Source organism: Elgaria multicarinata, chromosome 2, assembly GCF_023053635.1.
Source record: "Elgaria multicarinata webbii isolate HBS135686 ecotype San Diego chromosome 2, rElgMul1.1.pri, whole genome shotgun sequence".
Taxonomy (NCBI): Eukaryota; Metazoa; Chordata; class Lepidosauria; order Squamata; family Anguidae; genus Elgaria; species Elgaria multicarinata.
In genome coordinates this window covers 172397171-172421895 of record NC_086172.1, presented here as the reverse complement: position 1 = coordinate 172421895, position 24725 = coordinate 172397171, and the positions used below count along the sequence as shown (strand labels likewise).

The 24725-nt window shown below is 45.5% G+C and overlaps 1 protein-coding gene across 1 annotated transcript in view; it reads right to left on the bottom strand.

The window, feature by feature from the left end:
• Positions 1 to 23311, bottom strand: part of KCNH5 (potassium voltage-gated channel subfamily H member 5) — a 231592-nt gene extending 208281 nt beyond the window's left edge. The window contains exon 1 of the mRNA XM_063118135.1: positions 23239 to 23311. Coding sequence (XP_062974205.1) covers positions 23239 to 23311 — 73 coding nt within the window. The remainder of the gene's footprint in view (positions 1 to 23238) is intronic.
• Between the last annotated feature and the right edge of the window lie 1414 nt (positions 23312 to 24725).

The window sequence follows — 24725 nt, the reverse complement described above, 5'->3', positions numbered from 1 at the left end:
AATTTTACTGTTTTAACTCTGTATTTTAATCTTATATCAACTTTGCTGTGTGGTTTTATCCTGGTTGCGCTTTTTATACTGTATTTCGTAATTGTGTTTTAACCTGTTGGGTGTTTTACTGTGGTTTTAATTTTTGTGAACCGCCCAGAGAGCTTCGGCTATTGGGCGGTATAAAAATGTAATAAATAAATAAATAAAAATAAATAAATAAATAAAGTGGTAGCGATAACGAGGAAGGATGAGTAGCAAGAGCAACAGGGGACAATTGCGATGAGGAGATAGGCTCCCTGAGAGAGCGTCCCATTGATGGTGTCTTGCCCAAAGGCCCTCCAAAACTTGGATCCAGCACTGGGTATAAGTGTCTTCCCCAAACTGAGGATGGAAATGGGATGAGGCTGAGGAATAGTGATTATTTATTTATTTATTTATTGCATTTATATACCCCCCCATAGCCAAACTTCTCTGGATGGTTGATCTTTTGAGTTCATGCAGAAGGCCAGATTTGGAATGTCCTCTCTAGATAGGTTCAGCTAATGTCATTCTATTGTCCATCAAAGTGTTGTTGTTGTTGTTGTTATTTCTAGATGAACATGACAGGCTTTGCCAAGACATGCTATCCTTTACTGATTCAGAAATTTCCTGACTATTGAACATGTTTTAAGTATGACTGCTTTCTCTATGTTGGTGTGGATGTATTTTGGTAGGCCCAGTTTCTGAAGGTTTTCTGTATAGTTTTTTGATGTGATGCTGGTGACTAATGGGATAATTGTGACCTTTTCCTGTTGCCATAGAGTTCTTTGACTTCCATAGCCAGTGGTGTATATTTTCTTCTCTTTTCCTCTTCCTTTCCTACAGCATTTTTGTCATTCAGTATTGCTATGTCAATGTGGTAGGTGTGTTTTTCTTTTTTGTAGGTGTGTTTTTCAACCATTATATCTGGTTGATTGCAAAAGTATTGTCTTGTCCTAATAATATAATAACATAATAACATAATAATATAATAACAATGATAATAACCGCCCAGAGAGCTCCGGCTATTGGGCGGTATAGAAATGCAATAAATAAATAAATAAATAAATAAATAAAATAATAATTTATTTCTTACCCGCCTCTCCGATTGGATCAAGGTGGGGAACAACAGCAAGCATAAAATACATAAAATACTGATTAAAAACGTAGTGTACACTGTTAAAAACATCCTAAAAGCATATTAAAAGTATCCTAGAATTATACTGGATAGGCCTGCCCTATGTATTTATTTATTTATTTATTGCATTTTTGTATACCGCCCAATAGCCAAATGCAGATGGTGCTATATAAATAAATAATAATAATATACTGGGACAGTACAATTATGAATTGTTCTGTCCCAGTATATTTTATGATCTGCATTTTCCACGATTGTTTTGGGTGAGTATGTATAGAATGGTTTAGGTTGTTTGATGGGGTTGAATTTGATGGCCAGTTGTTGGTGAATTATTTTTGCAGCTGTATGGTGTCTGCCCAGATAGTCCATTCCTGCCAGAATTTTACATCCTCCTGTTACATGGTCTATTGTTTCTTGGAATTGATGACATTTTCTAGATGAGTCTGTTGTTACACTGTTATCTTTTATTATGTATTTTTGGTAGTTCTTGGTTGCTCTAACATTATTATTGTTGTTGTTATTGTTTGCCTAGGCTTTTAACATATATTACCAATTGTGTGGAGGGGTTTTAAATCTGCTTTGTTGACGTTTTATGTTGTTTTTGTGCTGTTGTTCTGCTCCGTTTCTTGTCTAAGGACAATTTTATATATATTTTTATTGACGCTTATTAATCTGGCTGTACACTACCACGACACCTTTGCTGAAGGGTATCATAACCATATTTTTTAAAAACAAATAAATTTGTACTAGGATCTTCCTGATTTATAGTTGCGTTTTTACCACTACGTTACACTAGCCCTACCTGATAAGATACTGTAAGACAAACACAATTATCTTCCACTTGCCCTTTAAAATAACAGAACACCCAGAGCAGTGCTGGAATGTGATCTCTCTCTCTCTCTCTCTCTCTCTCTCTCTCTCTCTCTCTCTCTCTGTGTGTGTGTGTGCATGTTTTAACAGCACAGGTTACATAACAATAGGAAGGTATGAAAAGCCAACTCATTCCAAGAGATGTGGTTAAAAAATAGTGTGGGATTATTTCTTTCTTTAAAAGATTTGAGCAGGGTTAGTTTACGGGGAGGGGGGTGTCATCTTTTAGAAAGGTGTGGGAATATGTGACCCATGGACTGCATATGAAAACACACACACACCAGCCTTTTGGTGCCCACCAAATTGCCACTGCCAAATTGCTACCAAATTCGGCAGGGGACTGAGAGCAAAAAAGCCACCTTTTCAGGACATCCAGGAAGCAAGCGCCCCTGTTTTAACGGAAATTTGGGCTTCCTCAAGCAGTCTGGAAGCACAATTCAGCATTAAAACGAGGCCCATGTTCTACACACACCATATTTTAAGGTGAAAAAGCACCTGCTCTTTGGCCACTGCCAAATTTCAGCAACAATCCAGAACAATCCATTCTGTACAGCACCATGTACACTGATGGTGCTATATAAATATAATAATAATAATAATAATAATAATAATAATAATAATAATAATAATAATAATAGGCAATTTTGGGGTATGTGGGTGGCCTACGGTGGGTTCCAGGACTGGGGAACTGGGGACCAGGCCCTGTGGAGTTGCCGATCACAGCTTTAATAGCACATTGCCTGAGCATAATTATCCCCATACTTCCGTTGTCCTTAAAAAGAAGTAAAGACATTTGCTGAGGAAAAGGAGACCAGCAAAGTCAAAGACGGAGACAATTTAAAGGGAAATATAAAACAATCCAGCTAAACAATCCTACATTGCAAGTGAGGAACACTGATCTTCTCCTCCAGATAAAAAGGCAAGGCATCCCAGCCTTCCCAAACCTGACAGCCCCCAGATGTGTTGGACTATAACTCCCATAATCCCCATAACAGAATGTAGGAAGCTGCCTTATACAGGCTCAGACCACTGATCCATCTAAGCTTAATTTTGTCCACACTAGAGGTGGTCCCAGATGCTTCGGACCACAATTCCCATAATCTCTGACCATTAGCCATGCTGGCTGGGGCATGCTGGGAGTTGTAGTCCAACACCTCTGGAGGGCACCAGGTTGGGGAAGGCTGAGCTATTCTTCCCCATCCTGGATTTTATTGCCACTGCTCTGTGCAGTTACATCATTCGTATATTTGAAGTGTGGCGGCAGAAAACTTGCAAGTGAGTTGTCCAGAGTTGTCCTGTCTAAACACTTGGAAAGCCCTGGGGTGAATGCGCAGTGGCGCAGCATCAATTATATGATGCTGCTGCAATCACACACACACCCTTCGGCTTTCTGCCGAAGACGCAGAGGGGAAAAAGTTAGGGACTGGCCCCGACTTTTTTCTCTGGAGCGAGGCGACAACGTGCAAGATGGCATGAAGGCAGCCCCTCACCTCGCTCTGGAGTCATGGCGGAGGCGTGGCCGGATAGTGCCTGGTGGGAGGCGACCTGCGATTGGTCGCCTTTCACCAGGAACAGGGCGGGGTCAGCTCTGGTCCCCAGATGGAGCCCAGAAAACTCATGCTTCCTCCTCGGCGTCATGATTGCCCAAAGCCAGCCCGGGGGAGGGAAAGAGGGAGGATTGAGAGGGAGGCGCCGTGAAGTCACCCCCACCCAAAACCTGGGCTGTTTACCCATGAGTACATCTCTGAGCCAGGAGGGCTTCAACTTCCCCCATGAAACAGACTCCTTCTCAGATCCAATAAATACATAGGAAGCCGCCTTTTAAAAATTCAGCTCCTAGGTCCATCTATCTCAGCATTACCTACAGTGGAGCCAATATTTCTCAAAAGCGTCATTCCCAAAGAACATTTCTGAGAGGTTTCTCTCTTTTTTTTCTCCACCCTGCTAAAAAAAAAAATTACTTCGAAGGATTTTCTCCAAATACCCTGGACCTTTTCGTCTCTGTAGTGGCTGCCATATTTCCCTGGGGGAGCAAAATGGTGGCGAGACAACCAACACAGGCCTTAGCTAGACTTAAGGTTTATCCCAGGATCATCCCGGGGTCACCCCTGTTCATGTAAATGACACACAGGATATCCCAGGAGCAGGCAGTGACGACCCCGGGACGATCCCGGGATAAACCTTAGGTCTAGCTAAGGCCACAGTTCCAGCAAAAAGCACCACAAAACACCAAAAGAAAGAGACCTTGGGGTGGGGGGGAAGTTGGAGGCTGTACCACTGCTAATGGTGAGACCCGCCCTGAGAAACTGTGGGAGAATTTCTCCTTTGCTCTAAAAAAAAAAAAAATGCAGTGAAATGTTCCCCACACACACATGCCCTTCATTTCTTTGCCCTGAAATAGGGTGAAGAATTTCAAGAGACCATTTGCACACAGGACTAGTAATGGCCAGCCTAACTGGCAGCGATTCGCCAGGGCTTCAGACAGGAGACTTTCTCAGCCATACAGGGAGATGCTTCAGACTAAACCTGGGGTTGGGAATATTGTAACCTCGTCTGTGAGTTACTGGAAGGGGGCAGCATTGCAGTTAGTTAGTTCATGGGAATTTTGACCACAAAGAGCATTAGGATCTTTATAGCCTCCAGTGTGCTTTTCTGTGATTTCTCCCTTTTCTTCCCCACCCACAACCTCCTCCATTGCTGGGAACACTAGTGTTTGCTCTGCCACTAGTGTCAGTATTAAGGAACACAAGATGAACCCTTTTGAAACTCTGCACTGTACCTGCATTGCATATGTGAGTATGCAATGCAATGTGTGAGTAAAACTGTTTTCTTTTCTTCACTGGAGAAGGGTGTGGTCTCCTTTATTGAGCTAAGATAGCCTGTGCGCATGGGGGACTGGTAAACACTCATTCTGTTTTGCCTTTTTTGATTTTTCTCTGTTAATTGCCTTTCTAACAGAAGGCATCATTACTAAAATAATCCCATCACCTGGGACCCTACATATGCAAAGGCTGTGCTTTACCACTGAAGTGTTCCTTTAGAGGCTTGAGGACAGAGGAGACCAGCCAGTCAGGTTCTCATCCATCACCTGTTATCTGTCCAGTCATTGACATGAAAAATGAGCTCCCCTTTAAATGAGAAACTTAGGCCTAATTTTCACAAACAGGAAATGTTGGTTATCCTGTTTCTGGCCTGTACCACTTTAGATTGGGGGTATCTTATTTACCACTCAACTGGCATATGCCCTCAGGGCTGTTTACAATCATAAAAATACCCCCAGAACACAATAAAAGGACAACCAAAAACACAATAAATTCAGCCGTGAAAATATCAAAATATTCAAACATTTAAGAAAATGAAAACACATTAAAGAGCCAGCAGTAAAGTGAATAATCAGAGCAACAAGTCAAAGATTACACGCCTGCTGGAAGAGCAAGGTGTCAACTTGGCAGGGGGTTGGACTCGATGGCCTTGTAGGCCCCTTCCAATTCTGTTATTCTATGATTCTATGATTCTTAATGTATATAGTGAAGATGCCAGCAGCTCTCCCAGGGGAGGGCATTGCACAGCTTGGGGCCACTACAGAGAAGCCTCTTTCTCTGGTAACTACTCATTGCACCATCATGGGCAGCAACAGCCAGAGAAAAGTCAGATAGATAGATAGATAGATAGTAGATAGAGATAGATCAGCCTTCCTCAACTTGGGGCACTCCAGATGTGTTGGACTGCATCTCCCAGAATGCCCCAGCCAGCTGGCTGGGGCATTCTGGGAAATGCAGTCCAACATATCTGGAGCGCCCCAGGTTGAGGAAGGCTGAGATAGATGGATAGATAGAGATAGATAGATAGATAGATAGATAGATAGATAGATAGATAGATAGATAGATGAGTGCCTGCATGCAGAAAAGTACCTCCTCAGGGAAAAGGTTAGGCCAGAACTCTTCTATGAACTGCTCAGAGAGCTTCGGCTATTGGGTGGTGTGGCGATACCCACCTTTCTGTCCCTTAGGGATGTCTGGCGTTGTATGTCTAGTGAGTGCAGAATGTTTGACTGAGTGCGTGTGGCTGGTGATGTGGGGAGGGGGGGAGGGGGGAAGGAGTATAAATTGGTTGGCTGAGGAGATTGTGAATTTAGTTTGAGTTAAGGGAGTTTGGGTTTGTTTAGTTTGGAGGGTCCATTGGTGTGGCAAGAGAATGGAGATAAGATTTTGAGAGACTTAAGATTACTGTTTTGATTAGAACTAGTAGATTAAGCAGGTTAACTTGCATTTAAAGTAACTAAGATCTGTTAAACAAAAATAAACATTTTATTTTGTTTTGTTACCTCAAGCCAAGTGTCTGCTTGGCTTTATCACCTGCTCTACAGTTACTATCGTAAACACCTTATATATAACCTTCGGCTTATTACATACACAGTAAAACCTTTTCAAATTCTAGCCTTTACCCTCTCATATGAGGGAAAGGTTGTGTTTTACTCTACCCTCAGGTTGTTCAAGTGGTGTTGCTTGGCTTGAGGAGGGTGTGCTAGGTAAGGCCTTCTATATAAGGTCGGTGCCGTTGCAGGCGGTATAAAAATGTAATAAATAAATAAATTCTATGACAGGGCCGATCTACACCAAGCAGGATATAACACTTTTAAAACGGTATGAAAACTATATATGTAATGTGTCCTGGGCCTGAACAGTTGTCATAACCATTATAAACTGTTATAAACCGTAGTGTAGATCCTGCCCCAATTTCTAAATCAAAGAGAACAAAAGAAAGAAAATAGCTGGTTCAGAATCTTTCTGTGCATGACTGAAACGCTCCTGCTTTCCTTCTGTAGTCTCTGGCTCTTAGTCAATCAGTAAGTACAATGCCCCGGCCAAGACAAACTTCGCTGGCAGCAAACCTCCAAGTCTAACTCTCTTCTTTTTGCCAGCTTGGCCAAGATTCTTGTGAGTTGAAGGGGTTCCATCTGCCACAGCCAACTGCAGGGAACCAGCACTCTCACATTGGCTCCGGATTGTGGGCTTTGGCTCTAATGTGAGTCTTCCCACCCCCTCCAAAGACGATCTGCGGTCCCATTTCTTCAGCTGCCACTTTTGTGCCTCCTCCAGGCTGTCAAAATATTGTGAGCCAGCGACGGAGCACGTGAAAACCAACTGCAATGCCTTCCTGTCAAAATAGCTTCCCAGAGATGCTCTTGGAAACTCTCTGTGTGAAATATAACAACATAAAGTGCACAATGCCATCTTTTTAAATCCAGCCATTCAGGTGGAAACTTTCAGGGGGTTGCATCAGTGGTACGCTTGATAGAAAACCCGCACTTCCGTCGCTGAACTCAGGCTAACCGCCAAGTCACGGCAGTGGGAGATAGGTGTACAATTAGCTTCCTCCCATTATTCACTGGGGATATTGCCCAATAATTCAATTTCACTGTTTTCTAAACTTTGCGGATTGCAGAACACAGTAACACATCGTGCGACCCCTTGTGGCCAGCACTGGCATTGACGGCTGTCCTCTTGAAAGCAGTAACTTCACCATGTCACCTCTTGCGCAGAAAGCAAACTCTTTAAAACTAGAAAAGAAGTCCCTGCTGAAGCCTGCTAGCTGATTGGTTAGGGGCCATGGCTCAGTGGGAGAGCACACGCTTTGCATGCGGAAGGTCCCAGGTTCAATCCGCAGCATCACCAGGTAAGACTGCAAAAACTCGTATCTGAAACCCTGGAGAGCAGCTGCCGGTCAGTGCCGACACTACTGGGCTAGATAGACCAAGGGCATGACACAGTATAAGGCAGCTTCCTGTTTCCCTATCCTGAATGCAGTAAGTCTTTTTCCCGTGATGACGGTTTGTTTCTGTCTGAACATGCTTTCAAATGGCACGGTGGCAGATAGACCTGCAAGCCTGCAGGTCATACCATAACTCGTTCTCAAGTAAGGTGGGCATCCTCTGAATCTCTAAAGCAGCCTTCCCCAACATCTGAGTCACTCTAGACATTTTGGAGCACAACTTCCATCATCTCTGAACATGCTGGCTGGGGCTGATGGGAGTTGTAAAACTTGGGGAGGGAGTCGAGTTGGGGGAGGGGAGGGCAACTGGTGGCCTTCCAGATGGGGCTTACTTTTGAGTAGATCTGTGTAGGATTGTACTATCCATCTATGAGTCTCTTCAACAATGTACTATAGCATATCGAAGAATGGAGGGGGGGTGTTATAGGCAGGAGCCCTGAAGAGATATTACATCAAATAAAATACCATCCACTGCTGTTTTTAAGGAATCAAGCAGGCCCAGATCAAGCTATGCCTTGTAATCAGACCTGCTGTTTGGGTATCAGCTCCTTATGTCACTAACAGTGCAGTCCTAGGCACACCTATTCTGACGGGAAATCCTACTAGGTTCAATACAACTTACTCCCGATTAAATTTGTATGGGATTGCAGCCTAAAGTGATTCATTCATTGCTGCAGATAGCCTTTCAGTATGGAACTCTCTTCATACACTTTCGCGCAGCCTTCCCCAACCTGGCTTCTTCAGAGGTGTTGGACTACAACTCCCATCACCCCTGGCCAACATGCCCATTGGCAGCATGTGATGGGAATTGTGGTCCCACTCATCTGGAGGTCGGCAGGTTGGGGAAAGCCACTTTAGTGCACATGTATGGTAAGTGTGTGTGTGTATAAAATTCCCTTTCCACTTGACAGAATGGCTTCTTAGTGTTTCATAAATGCCAGTGGTTTCCCATTGCTTCCCTGCCTTGAAAACCCTGTTCGCTAACATTACTGTATCACTTGGATCCCCACTGCCTTTCTTGTTGACTAGCCAAATATGCCCATTCCTGCGATGGGTGGTGGATGCTGGATTTCACCCAAGGATCCCCAGGGCCAGGGCCTTGTGTCATTGGGCAATTGGTTGGCCAATCTGTGAACAGAATGCTGGACTAGATGGACCCTTGGTCTGATCCAGTATGGCTCTTCTTATATTCTTATTGGACAGGTTTTGCCTCACTTGATCAGTGCCCCATGTTAAGTGGTTTATTGCTCCATAGGAATGAATAGCAGTTGCGTTGGAGGTGGTGGTTACTATTGTATGCAGATAGACACTTCCTTCTGTCTGCATAGCCCTGCATCTTCGTCTGCATAACCCTATCCTAGGTCCTTAAACTTGGTCACACTTGAGCATGACAAAATGTCGGAAATGTGGGGCAGAATTCTGGGAACTGGCTTTCAAAGTCTTCAATCACATTCTTTCCCAAGACTGGGCTCCGGGTTTGGCAGGCAGCAGAGGGAGGGCAACGTTCCCTTTAGTTCAACACACACACACACACACACACACAGAGTGGAGGAGCTATCTGAAGTGCTGAACACGTTTTCATGATAGGGTTCAGCACTTTGGATAGCTGCTTTAGAGTTCTGGCTGGCTCTTACTAAAACCCAGAATGGATTTACAGCCCCACCAAAATCGGACCCACCAGCCTCCACTGTACACACACACAGAGAGAGAGAGAGAGAGAGAGAGAGAGAGAGAGAGAGAGAGAGAGTATTTCAGTGGACCTCCTTCAGCTTACTTGGCAGTGATGGCAGGCATTCGCCTTAGCTGGGTCTGAGAGCTTCCCTTTCAATTTTCCCAGAGCGTCCTTATGTCAGTGGCCTTGTGGGTAATTTAACCCTTACACTGCCAAAGGGTGGCTGATGCTGGTGCCAGGCCGATTCTTTTTGAAAAGACTGCGCTTGCTTCTCACGGGCTCCAGCAAACGCCCTCTGTTGCCCTTGATGGACTTCATAACAATACTCCATCGGATCTGTGGCATTGCGCTTGCAAAACTGGGATAGTAGAGGACATTCTTTTATGTTCCCTCTTTGATGGTCCTACTTGTAAGGGAGCTAAATATAAGGGTTGGGGGAGTTCCCCTTAGCTCCCTCTTTGATTTAACTTTGGATCTGGTCAGCAGAAAATGGGCTTTTGATTGTAGTACTTAAGGCAAGCACACTATCAAAGAGAAGTTGCTGCATTTGTAGTGGCAGCAGAGAAAACACAAGAACAGTATTTGAATATTCATCATGCAAGTGGTTTTAAGGCTGTCATTTGATGGTTTGGTTGTTCATTTTTACGTGCTTTTGTTACCGGTTCAAAACGTCTTGTGTTCTTCTTTGATTATCTTGTGGGTTGGTGCAACTAGTTTTCGTATGCCTGGTATTGTTATGACCTACGATCATAACAATCAATTTGAAACTGAAATGAGGTGCTTCAGTTACATGCAGCAGTTGTAAACAGTGGCTCAGGACACGCAGTAAGAACCAAAATGACAAACGGGCATTCTGCTGAAATATCTTGGGATTTCCTTCCATGTACAGGGGAAGTTGCACTTCAAAGCACCCACTAGAGGGTGCTGTCCCATTCAACAGTATGAGAACGGAGAGGAGGGGAAGGTTTCAATTACACAGACTACATGGTTGCCCCTCTCTGACCATATGATGCAGTCCCATTAAGATTGTTCAAGAGAAGCTGGAAGCAAAACCCCAGTAATGAATTTAATGCAATTTCCCCTTCATCTAAAAAAAGCCCGTAGTTTACATCAGATGAATTCTTGCCTACAAAAGCTTATACCACGATCTGTACCAGTGGAGGCTGTTGGCTTCAAGGTCAGTGAGTTGATGAATCCACTCCAGATTTCAGTCAGAACCAATCAAAACTCTAAGAAAGCTATCCAAGTTGTGAAAAGCACTGACTGGTTCTGACTGAAACCCAGAGCAGATTCACTTAAGGGCTACGGACAAACTCATCAGCATCCATCCATCTGCCTAATTCCCTTTTTCAACCATCCCAGCCAGGGGCCTCCAGTGCCTCTCATGTTAGCAAATCCAATACGTTATCAAAACATTGCTGCGTGTGAAGAAGGCCTTTCTGTTGTCTGACATAAATCTCCTGCCAATTAATTCCATCACATGAACCCCCAATGCTAGTATTAAAAGAAAGTGGTGATGGAGATGGTGATGCTGTGTCTGTTTCTTCCACTCTGTGCATCATGCTCGCAATGCTCATTGTAACCAATTAAGGTTCCTCCTGCATAGAATCATAGAATCATAGAACAGCAGAGTTGGAAGGGGCCTACAAGGGCATCGAGTCCAACCCCCTGCTCAATGCAGGAATCCACCCTAAAGCATCCCTGACAGAGGGTTGTCTAGCTCCCTCTTGAAGGCCTCTAGGGTAGGAGAGCCCACAACCTCACCAGGCAACTGATTGCATTGAAGATCAAGGCTGCCGTTGGGCGTAGGCATGGCCGGGCATATGTTGAGGGCTGAAATCCCAGCAGGGGCCCACTGACAAGAACTCCCTGGGGTTGTTCATCCTTGTTCATCTGCCTCTCACTCTGACCCAGACCATGGAGGTGGTGAGAAGAAGGAGCAGGAGATGCCACGGCCTCCTTGCTCACTGGCTCTCTGCCTGTCAATCAAGCAAGTGGAGGCAATGATGAGAAAGAGGAGGAGGAGGAGGAGGAGGAGGAGGAGCAACAGCAGTGGTGAGAAGATAGATTCACTGGGGGAGGCGGTTTCAGTTGGTGGCAGTGGCAGCATAAGAAAGAATGATCTTTTAAGCCAGAACAACCAACAAGGCTTTGCTCACGGGACAGTGTCATCCCCTCTTATTAGCATCAGTGCTCAAAAGACCTCCAAGTCCAGCCCCATTTTGCATGGCAGGAGACTGCATACCCTAAAACACATTTGGGTTTTTGGAGGTATATACACTTATACAGTCACTCAGCAATCCTTTCCATCGCCCCTGAGATCTGCCAGCTTCCACAGCCGCTAAGATCTGCCAAGATCTTTTGCAGAGGAAGAGGCTTGATCTAAGCAAATGGTGGCTTAGGGAAGGCCACCCAGTGAGTTTGTGGCTGAGGAGAGATTTGAACTGGGAATTCCCCCAGCTCACACTCTTAGCTGCTATGCATCACGCTTTCCCCAACCTGTTGGCCTCCAGATGTGTTGAACTACAATTCCCATCATCTACAGCCAGTATGGCCCATAGCTGTGCTGGCTGGGAATGATAGGAGTTATAGTCTAACACAACTGGAGGGCACTATCTGATTGGGACTTAAGTCCCACTTCTTTCAATGGGTCTCCTCTAAGTAGGACTAACATTGGATATTTATTTTATTTATTTATTTATTTATTACATTTTTATACCGCCCAATAGCTGAAGCTCTCTGGGCGGTTCACAAAAATTAAAACCACAATAAAACACCCAACAGGTTAAAACACAATTACGAAATACAGTATAAAAAGCGCAACCAGGATAAAACCAGGATATAACCCTGGTATTGCAATTCCCATCCTTTCCAACCAGCATGGCTATGGACTTATCCTTTCCAATGCACCTTTTTATTCTCCCAACATTTTAACAATCTATAAATACATTTTAACATGGTGTTTTAAATTTGTAAATTTTGAATTGCTGCTGTTTTTATCTGGTTGAGCTTTTTTATTGTATTTTATATTATGGTTTTATACTGTTGTTTTATATTATGAATAGTTTTAATTTTTGTGAACCGCCCAGAGAGCTCCGGCTATTGGGCTGTATAGAAATGTAATAAATAAATAAATAAATAAATCTACTCTGAGTAGGATTAACATTAGATACAACCTTGGGACTGCGACTTCCATCATTCTCAGGCAATATGGTTCCTTGTGCCATTTATTTCAATGGATCTACCCTGCATAGGAGTAACACTGGAGGACACCATGTTGGATATGGTGATGCTACATCAAAGTGTCAGACTTCACAGGATCAATGGACCGCAGAATGTCATAAGCAAGAAACAGGAGCACTACAGAAAGATGCCTGAAGACAGTCATGATATTATGGTACATCCTATGATCAAACCCTGAATATGTATTGGCAAGACAGGCAGAGAACCAGTGGTACACAGAGGCTGAAGTTTGATGCAGCTGAATGTTCTGCCATGTCGAACAACTAACAAAACAACAGCAAACAAAACCCGTGCATAAATAACAAATTGTTTCTGATGACTAACAAATGTATTGTGTGTCATCAGCCTTTGTGCATCAAAGCCCATTTCATCGAACTCATGAACTCACAGCCTATGATAGACTATGTCGATATAAATGCATTAGCCATTAATATCTCGCCAGACGGGTTTTCCAGCAACGGCCGAACAGGGCTACCCTTCTGACATTTGTCTCCCTGCACACAGAAAACTAGATGTCAAGAAGAAAGATTCTAGCGCAGCCTCCTCCCTGATATGCTAGTTTTCTATGTGTAGGGACGTTGGAAGTGGTGGCAGGAGAGATTCAGTCATCCCTCCCCTTTCTCACAATCAAAGTGGTCCAGCTCAAGAATTGTTTGACCATATGATGTGCACTTTGTTGAGACGGGCCCCCGATGTCAACTCGAATGTAAAGCTTTCCAAGGAATGCTAGCCACCCTCAAGTGCTGAGAGATCAAATCATTGACATGCAGGTTCTATACAAGCATTTCCAGGGGAGGTGATATTTCACACATTTCCAGCTTCCAATACAGATCAGAGGCTCTGCTTCACACTTTGCCTGAGTCACTGGGTGGCCTTTGGCAAATCCCTCTCTTCCTCCACCTCAACATACCCATCTGCAATATGGGCGTAATAGAATGTGGCCCAAATCAGAAGAGAAAATATTCTCAGGTGCCTGAAGAAACCTTTCGTATGCCCAATAATAAAAGGACTTTCCATCCCCAGGGGCCACTTTGCTTTCTCCATATCTAATCTTTCCAATGCTTCTTCTGTCTTAAAATGCTGGCAGGGGCAGATGGGACTTGCAGTTCAAAGCATCTGGAAGGTACTAGGTTAGAGAAAGCTACAGTATGGAAAATGAGGGAGAGCCAGTGTGGTGTTTTGGATAGAGTGCTGAACTGGGAGTCAGCAGCTGCCTCATTCAAGAGGCAGCTGGACAACCACCTGTCAGGGATGCTGTAGGGTGGATTCCTGCATTGAGCAGGGGGTTGGACTCGATGACCTTATAGGCCCCTTCCAACTCTACTATTCTATGATTCTATGATTCAAGAGATCCAGGTTCTAGTCCCCACTCGGCCATGGAAGCTCACTGGGTGACTTTGGGCCAGTCTCAGACTCTCAGGCCAACCTACCTCACAGGGTGGTTGTTGTAAGGATAACATGGAAAGAAGGCGGAGGAGGATTATGTATGGCGCCTTGGGTTCCTTGGAGGAAATAAGGTGGCATATAAATGTAATTAATAATTAAATTTTAAAAATTAAAAAAATTCCCTCACCAAGGATTGAATCCAACGGTGATGTTCTGCTGACAAAAGCAATTCTACTGTGAGAGAAATGATGCCCCCGCCTCCACACCCAACAGCCCCCATCCTACCCTCAAAATTTCTGGCGGGCTGGGAAACCCTCCAGAACAGATCTTCCGCTGGCATAGAGGGCTGCTTGGGGGGGGGGGGGGAGAGAGATTCTCGTCACCCTAGTGGAGGCTGGTGACTCTGATATCAGTGAGGCAGTGAATCTGCTCCATGGTTTAGTGAGAACCTTGAAGAACTACTTTGGAATTCTGATTGGTTCTGACTGAAACTCCAGAGTGGCTTCACCACCCCTCTGACATTGGAGCCACCAGCCTCCACTGCATGACATTATTGGCTTTCTGCTAGCACTGCACCAGATTTAAACACCCCACTCTTTTCCGCTCACTGTCTTTGTATAATTTTCATGTGAATCGTCTTGGAATCCCAAGTGCCTCCCACACCTGATCACTGATTTTGTAGCATTGCACCCATAGGCCGTTGTCATAATCATTAAACAGCTTTCCCTAACCTGGTGCCCTCCGGATGCTTTGGACATCAACTCCCATCAGCCCCAGCCAGCATGATTCATGGTCAGGAATGCTGGGAGCTGCGGTCCAAAAACTCCTGGAGGACACCCGGTTGGGGACAGCAGATCTAACGAATTCAATCCGGTGGATCGTGTGTGCCGGAAAGGGAGAAGGGAGCCGGTTTGTCAAGAACTAGTTAGATTCAGCTCTGAGAAAATAAATTAGCTGAAGAAAATTAGCAAGGTGTCTCAGCAGAATGAGTGCACAGGTGCGTTGGCGTCAATTCCCCATTAAACAAAAGACAGGAAAAGGGGGGTGCTGTTCTCACGACAAAAGAGCAGATGGGGAGATGGCCAGGAAGGAAGAGTGGGTGTGAGGAGCCTGGGATCATTTGCAAACTGCAGCTCTTTCCTTGCAAAATGTTCAGTAGCAACCCCCCCACCCCCAAAAATCGACCCTCTCTGATCTTTGTGCACCCTGAATAATGACACCGCCTGATTTTCCCAACTGAAAACCACGTCAGAATTAGATTTCTTCCTGCTTTCAACGGATGTCTCCTTTTCTTTTTGCCCTGTTCCGTATTGCAGCAATGAAGAAAGACTCAAAATAAGTAAGTGAAAAGTAGGTCAACTCCAGACTGACTACAGCAGGAGCAGGTAAACTCAGATTTTATTACACCATCCTTTGCCTCTCTGCTCATAGGGCTCCCTGCCACAATGGCCCCTCTCTGCTGACATTTTCATCTTCCCCCCCACCCCTCTTCTCAGCGCCCCCTTGTTCCTTATTTACTTGTCTGTTTGTTTTAACTTAAGAAGTGGCGTCTTGTTCCTCGGCCCTGTGAAAGATTCTCTCAGCCAAACTGGCTTCCTGCTTATTTCGCAGTGGTGGCAGAGTGATGGCAGAGTTCGTCAAAACCGACGATTTCTCTCAGCAGTTAGAACATCGGTGTACTTCCCATGACATCAGAGCAAGCGAGCCAATGGCTGCTACTCACAGGTAACAGCCTAGGATCATCTACAGGGGCCCTTCTCTGTGAGCCCCTGCCAAAGGAAGTGAGGCAGGTGGCTACTAGAAGGAGGGCTTTCTCCGCTGTGGCACCCTGGTTGTGGAATGAGCTCCCCAGAGAGGTCCGCCTTGCGCCTACACTGTACTCCTTTCATCGCCAGTTGAAGACCTTTTTATTCTCACAGTATTTTAACACTTAGTTTTAACTTAAATTTAAATTTTACTGTTCTAACTCTGTATTTTAATCTTATATCAATTTTGCTGCGTGGTTTTATTCTGGTTGTGCTTTTTATACTGTATTTTGTAATTGTGCTTTTAACATGTCGGTTGTTTTATTATGGTTTTAATTTTTGTGAACCGCCCAGAGAGCTTCGGCTATTGGGCGGTATAAAAATGTAATAAATAAATAAATAAATAAATAAATAGGAAGTTGGCCTTTTCGGTCCATCTGGTCCTTTGTTGCTTTGCCCTGATTGGCAGCAGTTCTGCAATGGAGGTCATCCATCTCGCCTCCCACCTGGTCTTTTTCAAACTGCTTAAAGCCACGGATGCTCTAGCATTGAACTATGGTTCTTGTCCTCCCCCAAAAAATAGCAGCCTCTCTTGGTCCTCGGGCAGCAGCCCCATTGGGATCCAAACCAACAACCAAAGGATTAAAGAGCAGGGTGGAGCCCCAGAGAATGTACTTGGTATAGATATTGAAATTGAGGGATTGAAAGAACTAGGCAAATGATGGTTATGTGCTACTTCCAGTATCTGAGGCAGTAAGCCTATATGCATGAGTTGCTGGGGAACATGGGTGGGAAGGTGCTGTTGCATCGTGTCCTGCTTTGTTGGACAGCTGGTTGGACACTGTGTGAACAGAGTGCTGGACTAGGTGGTCTCTCGGTCTGATCCAGCATGGCACATCTTATGTTCTTATGTTCTTAACAGATGGGATTGTTTAGCTTGGAAAAGTGGAGGGTAGGGGACACCTGACAGAAGTGTACAAAATGATGTGTGGCACGGAAAATGTGGATAGGGAGAGATTTTCCTCCCTATCTCATATTTCTAGAACCTAATGAGGTCATACCATGAAACTGATTGGTGGGAGATTCAGGACAGCTATCAATGGCTACTCATCCTGATGGCTTTGTGCTACCTCCCGTGTCTGAGACAGTAAGCCTATATGCACCAGTTGATGAAGAACATGGGTGGGAGGGTGCTTTGCACTGTGTCCTGCTTGTGCCTGGTCGACAGCTGGTGGGCCACTGTGTGAACAGTGTGCTGGACTAGATGTACCCTTGGTCTAATCCAGCAGGGCGCTTCTTATGTATGGATAATGGAACCATCAAGAGACTTGTCATGACTTCCATGCATTGACTGGCCAAAGAATAGAATACTTTCTTTGCCACTCTACCTTCCACATGCTGATTTGGAAGGGGAATTGTTAGTGCACACCATAACCACTGCCGTCCACATACACCCACCATTCCATGGCCCCTTCCAGTCCATGCCATGGAGGTAAAGCAGGCACTAGAAGTTTTAAAATAAATGTAAATAAATGATTAAGGGCACAATCCTATGCATGTTGAGACAGAAAAAAGTCTTACACAACTCCCAACTATGCTGGCTGGGGAATGCCAGTTGTAGGACTTTTTTCTGGCTAAACGTACCTAGGATCATACCCTGACTGTGGTATGCATCTCCCCTATGAGAGAAGGTTACAACAGCTGGGATTGTTTCGCTTGGGGAAAAGGAGGCTAAGTGAAGACATGATAGGGGTGCACAAAATTATGCATGGTGTGGAGAATGTGGATAGGGAGACATTTTCTCTCTCTCTCCCATAACACTAGAGCCCAATGGGGTCATCCCATGAAGCTGATTGGTGGGAGATTCAGGACAGATAAAAGGAAGGACTTCTTCACACAGCGCATAGTTAAACTACGGAATTCACTACCGCAGATGTAGTGATGGCCACCAGTTTGAATGGCTTTAAAAAGGGGTTATTATTATTATTATTATTATTATTATTATTATTATTATTATTATTATTATCCCGCCTTTTGCCCAATGCTGGGCCTCAAGGCAGCCTTACAAAGTTTAAAATATACATGGGGGGGAGGGAAACAAAAACATAAACAATTAAAAAATACACAACAAAATTATAAGACATTAACATAGATGGAGGGCTGGATTATTCTCCAAAGGCCTGCTTGAACAAAAAAGTTTTAGCCTGCTTCCGAAAGCCCATCAAGGAGGGAGCCAGCCTAGCTTCCCCAGGAAGAGAGTTCCAGAGCACCGGAGCAGCCACCGAGAAGGCCCTCTCCCATGTTCCCACCAAGCGTGCCTGTGAAGAAGGTGGGACTGAAAGAAGGGCCTCTCCAGAAGATCTCAAAGCACGGGCAGGCTCTTAAGGGAGAATACGTTCTTTCAAATAACCTGGACCCGAACCATATAGAGCTTTATAGGTCATAACCAGCACTTTGAATTGTGCCCGGAAACAGATTGGAAGCCAATTCCTGGAGGAGAAGGCTAGCAATGGCTACCAGCCCTGATGGCTATGTGCTACCTCAAGTATCCGAGGCAGTGAGTCTGTGTGCACCAGCTGCTGGGGAACATGGGTGGGAGGGCAATGTTGCACTGTGCCCTGCTTGTGGGTCCTTGGTCAACAGCTGTTTGGCCACTGTGTGAAGAGAGCATTGGATTTGATGGACCCTCGGTCTGATCCTGCAGGGCTCTTCTTATGTTCTTATGTTGTTATGGTACCACTACAGGCCCTGGAATGTTCATGGAAGGAATAACTCTCTAAGGCCATCCCAAAAGGAGACCTGTTTTGGCATAGTATCCAAGCACAGGTTCTGTGCTTTATGAAACATCCTAGCTGCTGGATACTAGGCTACGTGAGGCATTGCTTCAACTTCTTTTGGCTGTACAAGTATCAGACTGTTCATCTATCAGATCAGCATCTTTGCCGTACTTTCACATTTTGAAATCTTGGATACATCCATTTTTCACTCTCCCATGGTCCTTTTTGAACATTTACAAGGTATGGATCATGACACGTAAAATCATTGTGTCCTAGGGTGTCAAGGAAAACTCTTCGCAGTGTGGCATAATGGCAAGGATAAGGCCAAGGGAGTCCCTCATTCTGATTCCACCAACATCCAACCAGATGTTTCAGGTTTTCACAAGCAGGGTACAAAGGTGATTCCTATAACTGCAATTCCTATAACTGTTGCAGCTGGAAAAACTGCTTCTTCTGACCAGTGCAGAAGTGCTTTCGGACCTATTATTGGTCATCACCGTGACAACAAATTATACATTCTTCATACCAGTCACCTGGATACGCCTTTAATTTCTGTGGTGCTTAGAAAGATAAAATCATGCTTGTATATGGATGGCCACTGTTGAAAACAGGATGCTGGATTAAAGAGACCCTTGATCTCATCCAAGAGATCTCTTCTTCTGTTCCTACATTTACTGGTGTATAAAGAATATTAAAAAGTATCTCCAGGCCTCCAAATCCAGCCGCATACGTGGGGCCACAAAGATATTGAAAATATAAAGGGAAGCAAGAATCTGAGTTCTTCCATATGCGTACTGTAGCTCAGTACCTTTTCTTTATTCTGGAGTGGGGAGTATGGAGGAACATCTCTTCTGAAGTGTACCATTTATTACAATTTTAACTGAATCCAGGTTTTTTACTGGGAAATGTAATTTGTGTTGCTCAAAAGAGAAAACACGAGTACCATTTTTCTAAAATTAATTTCAAAACATTTCTTTTATTTGGTTTTTTTTAAAAAAAAAAAAAGTTCGATATGAGATATTTTCCATGTTTTGTTATGTAATTTTTCGTACATTTAACTTTTTTAAAAAAGTAAGATCTTGCCAGATGAGGCCAAACATCCTATTTTTTCCATTGATTGGTTAGGTCAGCGTTCCCCAACTTGGTGCCTGCCAGAACTGTGGGACTACAATGTCCATTATCCCCAGCCAGCATGGGCGCTGGGCCATGGCCAATGGGAGCTCTCATTGCCTATAATGGCCATGCTTTGTTTGCCCTCAGCATCTGGTATTCAAAGACCTGCTGCCTCTGCCCAAGGAGGGTCCATCAAGCTATCATGTCTACCAGCCATGGATAGATTTCTCCTTCATGGATTTGATAGCACTCTTCAAATACTTGAAAGGTTGTCACACAGAGGAGGGCCAGGGTCTCTTCTCGATCATCCCACAGTGCAGGACATGGAATAATGGGCTCAAGTTACAGGAAGCCAGATTCTGGCTGGGCATCAGGAAAAGAAATCATGACTGTTAGAGCAGTACGACAATGGAACCAATTCTCTAGGGAGGTCGTGGGCTCTCCCACACTAGAGGCATTCAAGAGGCAGCTGAGCATCTGTCAGGGATGCTTTAAGGTGGATTTAAGGGGGTTGGACTCGATGGCCTTATAGGGCCCTTCCAACTCTACTATTCTATGATTCTATGATTCATCATTATTAAGTGAGCAGTCCTGTAGTCCTTTAGAGGTTGTCCCAGTGGCCATAAGATTTTGCAGATCTCTTCCTTGGATGGAGAGGGACGCCCATCCTTGGAAGCCTCTTCCCAGATGTCACAGAAAGGACCACTGCCATGGTCCCTCCATCCAAATTGCTCCTCTGTTGTCAGCCCTTGAACAGCAGAAAGGAGGGGAAGGAGGTGGAAGCAAAGCCTCTGCCCAACCTGCCCTAACATGTCCAAGGAACAGTGGGGAAGTCCACCGGCCCTACGATAAATTGGCAGGAAAATCTTAGCAAACGGAACGAAATATACTGATGAAAGCTCAGCAGGTTTTTGGATTTTTGGTGGTTTGTCTGCCACGGCTTCTCCTTCCCCTGCCCCCATTCCTCTAGAATTTGCTCTGCCCAAGTTCTATCAAAGCATACTTATGGAAATGAATGAATGAATTATAGAATGTATTGTTGTTGTTTTGTATTCGACTGTTTGCAAGCTGCCTTGAGCATCGTCTGGCAGTAAGGTAGCCTAGAAATGCTATAAATAAATTCATTTTAAAATTGCATAGTGGTGTGCATCACACACAAGGAAGGTGGAGGGGGGTAAGATACAGTATTAACCATCCCTTCATAAAATCCATGTGAGGAACTCTCAGCTGGGGCTTCTCCTAATCATCCCTTTCACTTAGTTCTGCTTGTGGCATGATCTGCATTCTTTTGTAATACTTTAATGGACCGGCGAGGCACATTGCAAACGAAAGAGGAGGGGGAAACTTCTAAATGCAGGAGGAGGGGGGGGGGAGAATTACAGCAACATCCTTGTCAAAATTATCATAACGGAGGAACTGTGGGTTTATTATTTATTTATTTATTTATTTATTTATTTATTTATTTATTACATTTCTATACCACCCAATAGCCGGAGCTCTCTGGGCGGTTAGGAGAACTGCCTTTCACCTCTTTGCTACAACCATGTACTTTCTGTCCTCGTCTGTTTCCTAGACATACATTTGATCTTAAGGCATAAGAAAAATCAACAGAAAGAAGAAAGGTGTGTTTGTGATGTGTAGATACGGCATGGGCTGCCTTGGGTTCAAATGCTCACACTCAGCCATAAAGTTCCATGGATGGCCTTGCTAGTCACTGTCCTCTCAGTCTGGCCGTTCTCTCAAAGCTGTGATAAATTGCAACAAATTCCTCTCCCTCCCCCTCTGTACATTGCCCTGAACTCCTGGGGGAAGTGGTGGGCTATACCGATGTGACAGATTAATCCATCAATAAAAGTGAACATATGTGGATTAATAAATTATTACATGGGTCTTATGGGTACTACTTGTTCTGGTATCATGGACATAAACTCAAGGAGCTAAATAAAAAATCCCTTCAGTATCAAATTGACCCCTATAAAGCACGCATGGAGTGCAAAACTGAACATTAAAATATGCATAGATAGTTGACCTGCAAGTAGAAGTAGTTGTCTACATGCATCAGTTTAAAGACAATCCAGAATACACCATGTTTTCTCAGAGAGAGAGAGAGAGAGAGAGAGAGAGAGAGAGAGAGAGAGAGAGAGAGAGAAGGAGAGAGACCCCATGTAAACTTTCTTTAAATAGCTTGATAACTGTAAGTGCTGTTTGAGAAAGGGTTCTTTCTGTCAATCTGTCTTATTCTACAATAGATTCTACAGTCAGCGTGGATCCTTCCAATCAGGAAAGTGTGTGTTTTACTTATCATCATCATCATCATCATCATCGCTTGTTGACACTCTCAGACACACTATCAAATAATCAATCTGCTCAAGTCCCAGAGGCAAGCCTCCTACCCCCAGCCACATTCCTAGAGTTTAAAACAAGAACAAGAACAGAACCACCAAAACCATCACATATTTGCAGGAAATGCAAGGAGAGAAGTGAAAGCAAACCACCAGGGGAAAGGAGGATTTCTCTTGCTGGATAGTTTTCGCACCAAAACGTAGAATTGCCTTGAGGCTTGTCCAGGTCTACTGGTGGAAGAATAGTGGGGTGACAGATTACACAGGGCAATTAAAGCTGCTGTTCTATGCACTCTGAGTTCAGTGAGGCTTACTTCAGAGTAGACATGCATATGATTGCACTATTAATCCTCCTGACTGCCAAAACATATCTGTTCCCTTCAATTTCCCTTTCAAGGAGGGGGCGGGGAATTCCATTAACCAGCCAAGCACACACACACTCCTCGCACACAAAATAAATACACAGACTTTTTAAGCAGAATAAAAGTGCCACAAAGATGCATCACTGTCCTATTTCTCTTGCTGCCCCCTCTGCCTCGCCTTCCTTTTCCTACTGAAACTCTGTAAATCATAATGTATATTAAGGTGCTAAAACAATGACGACGATTATGATGATGAAGAAGAACATAAAAACAATGATGATGATGATGGTGATAGAGCCAATGGCAAGTGTAGTGTAGTGGTTAAAGTGTTGGCCTGGAACTTTGGGGACTTTGGGCCATTTGCTGGCTTTCAGCCTGACCTACCTCACAGGGTTGCTGTGAGGATAAAATGGAGAGGAGGAGAAAGCTCGTGTAAACTACTTTGGGTACCTTAGAGGAAAAAAGGTGGGATATAAATGCCGCCTTGAGGCCCAGCATTGGGCAAAAGGTGGGATATAAATAAATATAATAATAATAATATTAATAAATGAAATCATAAAGAAATAAAATCATCCATCAGATCAATAAAGAAGCCAATAGAAGTTTCGACGAGATGAGATCTCAACCCCTACAGAAAGTACCGGTTTTCTCCGCTTCTAACATGTTTTTACTCAAAGTTCAGGATCGTGTGGGTGCTTTGGTGAACTTTGAGGCAGTTTAACCCTTTCTTTCCCTTCTCCTGCACCATCCCCCAATCCAGGCACAAGGGGGAAGAGGAGGAGGAGGAGGGGGGAATGGAGCTCACTCACCACTTGAGCGCCGGACGATGTTCTCCAAGAACGTGTTCTGTGGTGCCACCAGCCCTCGCTTGCCCCCCGGCATCCTGGGCTTGCAGAGCCGGGCTCTGGAGCCAAGGGATCGCAGCGGCGGGGGCGGCGAGGAGGGTCTCGGAAGGTCTCTTGAGCCCAGTGCCGTGGAGTAGCTGTGGGAAGGCGTCCGCGGCAGTTCATGGTAGTAGCGCTCCAGCGGCTGGTGAAGCCCAGACTGTGGCAACGCCGCGCTCGCAGCTCAGGCACTGCAGCCTCCGAGGAGCTCGCGCCTGCGCGTCTGCCGGGCTGTTGCTCTTGCCGCTGCACCCACAGTGGGCCACCAACATGACCACGCTGCCTCCCCGAGTCCCCCGGACGGAGGAGAATCCACCCAAGCCCACCGCGGCTGGATCTCCCTCGACTTGTTGTGGCGTAAAACCCCGGGCGCCCCCCCGGAGAGGTGGACCCAGGCAATGGAGAGGCTCCGTTAAAAGCCAGCCAGCCAGAAAACAAACCCAAACTCCTGCTTCTTCTATTTCTTTATTTTATTTCAGAAGAAAAAACGGTGCGTGCGTTTCAAGCCAAGCGATCAGCTCCCCAGAAAAGAGAGATTTAAAAGGGGGTGGGGAGCGCCTTAATCCCGAAGGCTTCCGACCGAATCTGCCCTTTCAGCTCCCAGGACAGCTCTTTTCAGCACCCAGGACAGCTCTTTTTTCGGCGCCCTGGACAGCTCTTTTCAGCACCCAGGACAGCTCTTTTCAGCGCCCTGGACTGCTCTTTTCAGCACCCAGGACAGCTCTTTTCAGTGCCCTGGACTGCTCTTTTCAGCACCTAGGACAGCTCCCAGCGGCGCCGGCGACTTCACTGCGGAGCGCGGTGGCCCCGGCTTCGCTCCAACGCGCGTGGCGTCGCCTTCGCCATCTGCCTCCTCCGCGCTGCGCCGACGAGGAACTCGCCGCGAGCCGCGCCTGCCTGCCTGCTCGCCGACTCGGTCGCCCTCTCGGCGTTGGACTCGGCTGCGCCCACGCGGCGGGGAAGGCGGGGGAGGGAGGGCCGGCGAGGGGGTTGGGGCGAGGCGGGGAGATCCGCACACCTGCTGCGGAAGGCAGCTGGGCAGGTCCGGAGGGCGTCGATGCTACGGCGGAGCTGGGGGGGATCCGGGCCAGAGAGACAGAGACGGTCTCCGACACGGGCGGAGTCTTGCCAGCAGCGGCCCCGGGGGCGGAGCTGAGTCCTCCCAAACCGACCCAGGATCTAACACTTCCACGCAGTCGCCTCCGAGCTGGGCTGAAAGTTCTCCGGTGGCGGGGAGGCTCCTCTCCAGGCGAGCGAGAGCGAGAGAGACGCCCGCCCGGGCCGTTTCTGCTGCTGCCTTCTGCCGCCAGGAGAGAAGGAGGCTGAATAATTCATCAGAGCCCAGGCGTTTGTTTCGGAAAGAGAGAGGGGGGAATTGTAATGGGGCGAAAGGAGAGGGGGAGGAAGGGGGC